The following is a 7500-nucleotide window of genomic DNA, read 5'->3' as shown; positions in this document are numbered from 1 at the left end:
CATTTATTTTTAAAAAATCACTAAGAGGATATTATGTACCCTAATTTTTCCATTGATTTAGGTTATTGTCATTATTTGAAAATCACAGAGGAAATAGATCTATTAAGCATTTCTAATTGGTATATTACGACTTCCTTTTACTACTTTCACAAAGAAAGGAAACATTGCAGCCCTAGAAAGTTTACCTACCTAAAAATTATTCCCCCATCTGATTCTTTTAATACATTTAAAGCTTCATTATGTACTAGATTTAACCCAAGGCCAATCTATGTCCTTGGTCAGTAAGAACCTTTGTTTCTTATAAATAACAAACTTGAATTAAAAGTGATGAAATAACATTATAAACCAATGACTTGAGAAAAGAATGAACGGTGAATTCTACTTCCATAATTACAACTGTCAAACCAATCTTTAAGAAGTAGGTCAACATCAGAGAGGCAAGAACAAATGCATTAAAGATCAAAAATAAAAAACAATTTTTTTTTTAAATCTGAAACAATATCCCTTTGTGAGCTATAAGGAAAAACTGAAAGAGAAGTTATACTTTTAACTTGCATAACAATTTGAACTATAAAAATAAAAAAATAATAATACTGGCAAGAAAAACAAGTGGTCACTATTAGGTATCTAGCCTAAATTAAATATAATGCAAGTAGGAATGCAATGCTACAGCTGACCCAGCCTAAGTTTATATGAGCAATAGTTTAAATGGTCCCACTTTAGTCTTGTATCACACCTGTAACCTCACAAACACATCACAATGTCCTTTCCTTCTCTTTTGTACCATGGCATGAAATTTACCTAGATGGCTGAACTGAAATAAAAGCGCTAAGAGAAAAACATACTGTTTTAACACCCTATTTAATAAATTTCATGAAAATTTAATAACTGAGGTTTTGAATTCCCTGTTTCAACTCTCATTCAAACATTACCATACACTGCTCAATTTAAACCCTAGTATAAATAATAACTGCCTCTATACAAAACAAATACATCAGAATTATGTTAACTTTTCCCACAGGGACTAATATTATCAATACATGCCATTCAATAAAAAATGCATATCACATGATAAGTGTGTAAGCTAGTTAACAATACATAACCCACATAACTATGTTGTAATACAGTAATAGTATTGGCCCCTTTTTGTTGAATACAAAACTCGTGGTTGTGTTAGCAATAAAAAAACATGTATGGGACACAACAAAACTTGGTATCAACATACAAACAAAGGCAGATGAAATTAACATACAAAAGCAACTAGAAACTAGAGGTTTAAAGTAAAATAATGATAATAATAATGGTAAGACTGGATCTTACAGACCCAATTTTGACACTGGCTTATAATAAAGATTATTTACTGTTGATTACATCATGTGCTACATCTCTTTTTATCAAAGCATATTATAAATGTTAAAACAACTAACTTTAACATGACATGAAATAAGAGAATAACCAGCAGCAGTAACAATAAAAAAATCTTTTTTATCAAATTGCAAACTCAGAAACAAAGGAATATAATATAGCAAATCATATTTTGTAACAGAATTACTGCATTAAACTGAAGAGTAAAGGAGGATTGTGACATATTACATTAATTCCAATATCACTCCAATGATGCTGGAGTAACAAACATCAAAATAAATATCCTTATATTAAGTATCACGCTTATTGTTAAATTTGTATTTTAGGAGAGGGATATTATTCAACCCACTCTGCTAGTTTCCTTTTTATAGAGCTATGGTACTGCCTTCATCATCTCTAAGCCATTTTCCTGTCACAGTAACATCATGTAAGTATGCTGTACAAAAGCTTAAAGTAAATAAATCTTTTGAAATGTATACCTTGCACCATCTCCACTTGGAACCTTCTTTATAATGACTGGAATAAATATTTTGGTATTAAAGAAGAGGAAATCAAAAGACGATATTAACAAAGGGATATAACAATAACTAGATTTTCAAAAGAAAATGATTTTCGAGTCCTACTGTAATTAATTAAAATATCAAAGTATATATAACCAGGTAGCTCCACTTCCATTTAGTCTGGTGAACCGAAAAATGAAAAAAAAAAATTCCGACAGATGTGATAACAGAGTTCCTTAACAAAAACAAGTAAGTGAAGTATATATTTTTTTTTTTTTTTTTCTACTTCTGGTAATTATAATATCAAGTAAATCATACAAATAATTATAACTCATATCTCACAACACACGCACTCTCATTGGGTAAACGTGTGGCGTCATTAGCTCTGCCCCTCTTTTTGACCCGGTAGAAAAATAATTGAATACTAAACCAAGAGAAAATTAAAAATGCAAAAAAATATTTAATATTTGCAGTGAATAAAGGCAAAGAAGTGGGGCTTAGCTCACAAGTTGCCAACAAGACAGAGTGAAGCTACCTGTTTCAAACTACCTTGGAAAAATTAGTGAAAGAAAGAAATCATGCACCTTTTCAGATGTATGAGTATATGAATGAAGAGGCCACCAGCACTATAATAAGTACAAATTCCTTCTTTGAACATGCAAGGTTGGTATTATTACAAGTAAAGCTCTTAAAACAACACTCAAAACTACACATAACTAGTAAGTTTGAAGCTTCTGAGAGGCAAAATACGTATACATTCTTCAGATAGTTTGAGCTGATTCAATCTGGTATAATGACAAAAGGCTGAACTTACATTTTTCTTCAACTATTTCATTTAAGTACTTACATGAACACTATGTAGACAATATTACAAACCAATAATGTATATGCAAAAAAAAGTACTCTTTCAAAGCTGTACAAAAAAAAATGCACTTCATGACTTAGTTTAATAGTTTAGCATAGTACAGAATTTTGCCTTAAAACTGCTAGAAAACATACACAAATTTATGGTAGACATTCATATCCATATCCAGACCTTTAAACAAGATTGAGGAACATTTGAAGCACACTGATTCACTACTGGAACACTCCTTTGCAACGGATACATCTTTATCTATCAAAATGCAGGATATGTATTTCACTTGAATATACCTAACTTATCAAAATAAAGTTGTGTGATAAATCCTGAAATTATTCAAAGAAGCACATTAACTGGCACCACATGCATGTGAAGTATTAGCCTTTTTAATCCTAAAATGTCAGAAATACTGACAAGAACTTTTTTTCTATAGAGAACAAAGCAAGAAATAATTTATTTTCCACCTATATCATATTACTTATCATTGTTTACTACTTAGCATGTAGGTTAACAGACTTATTTGCAAGATTAGTCAAGAATCAGACTTATCTAAAAATATTGCTGAATGTTTTTTTTTTAATACAATCACCATAATAAAAACTCTCAATTTTGAATTTCGTACCTCCTTGAAGGACTGAGAAACACATATATATACCACCCCAATGATGTCATGAATGCCGGTATACAATGTCCACAATGATTTTGTTTTATCAATTTTCATTACCCATACATATCCCCTGAAGTGCTTAGTCACTGAGGAGTCAGCTACTAGGCCTAATATCACTTATTTATTCCATTCCTTTAATTTTCAGGACGAAAAGTTTTTAATCTGTATATTCTATTATTACTGTCAATGACAAATTAAATATAACTTTTTTGTGTGAATTCAAGGAATGGGGTTAAACAGGTGAGATAAGGTAAACTTCATGAAAGACTCCTTGGTGTTGGATAATTGCTTGTGCAGACATCTATGTATAAACAAAATTAATAAAAAAATCAAAGTGAACAGTGCATGTACCACGCACCAAATGGACTCTCTTTTGTGTCCTTACTTTCAAATGTCAAAAATGTATCCTTTTAGAACTTGCTTTGCCTCACACTTTAAAATCAAATATACTGCAGTTATATGAAAAAATACAGTAATTTTTGTATTGACTAAAATGTATCCAAGACATTTTTCTAAAATCCCTAAATCACACTACAAAAAAGTCCACACCTACGCCATTTCTAGTTGCCATTACTCACTTTTCATTCACATTATCCTCTTGTTCCATCTATTCTCTACACAAACCAGTAACCTTAACAACAATAAACAACATACATTCCTAAGGAATACCTTCACCCACTACTGATCTGTCCTCTAAATCTACTCTTCTCTTTTTGTTGTTTTACATCATAAAGACTGTAGTTCAACACTATATAGAGACTAGGAATGTAATGATTTAAAGTCAATATCAAGACAATGAGGTGCTTAACATGTTACACAAAAATAGATGCCCTTGATAAAATTGAACTATAATATTCACTGCTGTCTTAAAAGATTGATTAACACTACTTAAAGTACATGAAAAACTTACAGACCTGAAAAGTTTAGTTTGTATAGAGGGGAACTTTGTCACGAGTAGAAAAAGGTTTTGTCATTAAAATGTTTATACAGAGTTATTGTCAAATACCTTGTGTAGGAAAGCCATTTAAAACTAATGAACTAGCAGAACTACTTTGAGCTCATAAAATCACTTAAGTTGTTTCTTAGCAGTATGAGCTAGGCATATCTTTTTCTTATTCCTTATCTAATAGAAAATCTATTCGGTTCCATTGATTTCATGATCACAGCAAGACAGAGATATTGTTTTATCAAAGCATTTCAATTAGGATTAGTAATAAGAAAAATCCATGTCCAAAACTGTAAAGAGCATGAAAAAAATTACAAACATAAGTGTCTTTCCATATTGTGCAAATTCTCAAGCATTTCAATAAGATTCTACAAACTTGGCAATAATGCAGTAGTACAATACACTAAAAAGGAGGCTTTTTTCTCAATTCATGAAGATGGCAATTATAGTTTAATATTGTGTTTATGTATAATGACAGTACAGCAGTACAGATTGATTTTCTGCCATGTGAGAAGTGATGCACAAAATATGGATTTAATACTACTGAATCATTTCTTCATGCTCTATTTAGTAACAGATAATGTGTATGATTTCCTCAGAAAGACGGCAAAACCATTGTCTTTGGAATTCGGAATTTTCACAGCAGCTCAGAGCCATTATCACAATCATTTGATTCCAACCCCCTGATCCTTGGTCACTTGATAAATGACTGAGACCTCTTCCTCTCCTCTTCAAAAATTTGTGCATTTTTCTCCCTCAACTCATCGAGCTGATGTTCTATCCCTAACTTTGTTTCTTTAATCTTATTACTTTCAAATCTGTAGAAAATTGTTGCCATAAAGAGCAAGTATGAAAGACAGAATGTAAACAATACCAGCAACAGGCCTAGGAACCCACGGGTCACACCAGATGACGACTCTGTACATATCACAATATGGCACACCAGTAAAACAATAGCACACAGGATTGACAGGACAATGTAAAGTTTCTGCTGAGAGCCTACAGACTTCAGGCCTTGCTCACACACTGCAGAACACTCCAGCAGGGCATCCGTCTTGGCTTGCACACTCGGTATTTCTTCCGTAATTTCAGTGCCTGAAATAATAAAATAAGAATATCAATATACGCATATTATGCAAAGACAGACAGGTAACAATATATATTGCCTATTGTGTATACTGCTGAGAAATTTTGTAACAAAATAACACCATCGTTTGAATTCAGCCCAATGCTGCTGGGAAAATGCAAATTTACTGTGCTATTGCTATGTGAAACATATCTACACACAGATGGCTCCACAAGTGCTCAGCCACTAAAGAGTCAATTAGTAGTCAACATACTTTCACCTATGTCTTTGGGAAATATATCTCATTTTTTCTACTCCTATTATAACTATTAGTGTTATTAGCAGTACAGATACCCATTTAGAATAAAATATTTGATATAGGTCAGACTAGTGACTGACTCATTGGTGACTACACATTTGTGAAGCTATCTATGTGTAAAGACAATTAATATTTTACTCACATAACTGAGTTTGCTCATGGTTATATAAGTAATTTGGGCAGGAATTAGAATTTTGCTTATCACTTATTCCTGTTTCAAACATTTACAATATTTTTTTTGGTTCATTCTAGTTCACAGTTGCATCAAAGAATATTGCTGTCTGATTTCTGAGATCCAGGCACATACAATAAAATATAAAGGGCTAACAAATGGCTTTTACATTGGAATTTTTCATTTCTAATGTTTTTTTCCAAAAAAATAATTGTGCTAGATATATACTCATTGTGATACAGAGAGAAAACTGCAACTGAAACAGAGTATGGGAAATGACCGAGGAATATATAAGAATTGGAAAAGGTGTTATCCGTTCAACCTGTTTCTGCCAGGCATCATGACAAACCGCTTGGTCTGCGGAGTATGGCTGTGCGCTGTGGCAAAGTGCTTCAAGTGGGGCATAGTAGAATTTTTATTTATTTTCTTCGCCCGGCAGAAACGGGTTAACTGTTCTGATTTCACACAATTCTACTTTGCAAGGTAAAATACCATCCATATGTAATTCTTATTTTACAGCTTTATAAAAAGCTAAATAAGGATTACATGACAATCTTTTCTAGATAAGATTATTTTGTGACCCCCATGCATTATGTCTGGAACTTGTACAGGTTTTTTGCATGAAAAGAGCCACACAATCCAGGACCAGGCATGGATGACTACTTGGTCTTTCACAGTAATGGTTATGGGAACCTACACAGATATTTTACAGTCTTAACTACTGTACTCCATGATCTGATGCTAGGACTTGTTGCAACAGGCATCAAGAGGACTCCAAGGCATAGGATGGCGTCCAAGTTCTATTTCCATACAGAAAAAACTACCCAGATAAGTAAAGCTATGTGTAACTTCCATATCCTCACTGCATCTATGCACCAACTAAACAGATTCTCCTGGCAGACTCCTGAAGTCTTGGATCTTGGTCTTTGTCCATGAGACCTCTAAACTCAAGGAATTCACATCATTGCTAAGCAGATTGAGGCCTGCTAGTCTCCAAGACCCAGATCATCAGTGACCTTGATGCCACAAAGTATTGCTCCACAATGACTTTGAACAATAGCCCTACCATTATCCAGTCCATGCAAGAGGTGTTGATCCAAGGATAAAGCCCTACCTCCTAAATTCACAGGAAAGAAGCTAGACACGCTCCACCACACTTTCCAGCATTTTCACTACCAGTATAGAGTCTTGCTATTAATCTAATAATCTTTTTGACATGCTCTCCAAAGACTCCAAACACAAGGATACAGTCAATTGTGGATCTGCTAGGAGTGAATCCATATTGCTTCAGTCTCTAATGCCCAGAGCCATGTCACATTGGCACCTAACCATTGCCGATACCAGGAACACACAATCATTTCAACTATATCTGTGACATTATCTGATCATACGGCTATACTACTATAAGCAATAATGACTAGTTATATGATCATGTGACTAGAACAAAACTGACAAGATACAGTAAAATGAACAATACCAAAGATTACTGAAATAACACTAGCCATTATCTGTAATATTTTGTGCATGTAAAATGTACAGATGCAATCAGATGTTAACACCTATGATTCAGGTCATATGACCATCACGTCAGGAAAAAAAATTGACA

At 33.1% G+C, this 7500-nt stretch overlaps 1 protein-coding gene across 2 annotated transcripts in view; it reads right to left on the bottom strand.

The window, feature by feature from the left end:
• Positions 1-7500, bottom strand: part of LOC125027104 (putative neutral sphingomyelinase) — a 32506-nt gene that overhangs the window by 212 nt on the left and 24794 nt on the right. For both annotated transcript variants that reach the window (XM_047615927.1, XM_047615928.1), the window contains one exon: positions 1-5432. This exon is cut by the window's left edge and continues 212 nt beyond it. In XM_047615927.1, coding sequence (XP_047471883.1) covers positions 5032-5432 — 401 coding nt within the window. In that variant the 3' untranslated portion in view covers positions 1-5031. The remainder of the gene's footprint in view (positions 5433-7500) is intronic.

Source organism: Penaeus chinensis, chromosome 7, assembly GCF_019202785.1.
Source record: "Penaeus chinensis breed Huanghai No. 1 chromosome 7, ASM1920278v2, whole genome shotgun sequence".
Taxonomy (NCBI): Eukaryota; Metazoa; Arthropoda; class Malacostraca; order Decapoda; family Penaeidae; genus Penaeus; species Penaeus chinensis.
Note: the sequence above shows the minus strand (reverse complement) of the source record. Positions and strands in the feature narration are given on the sequence as shown.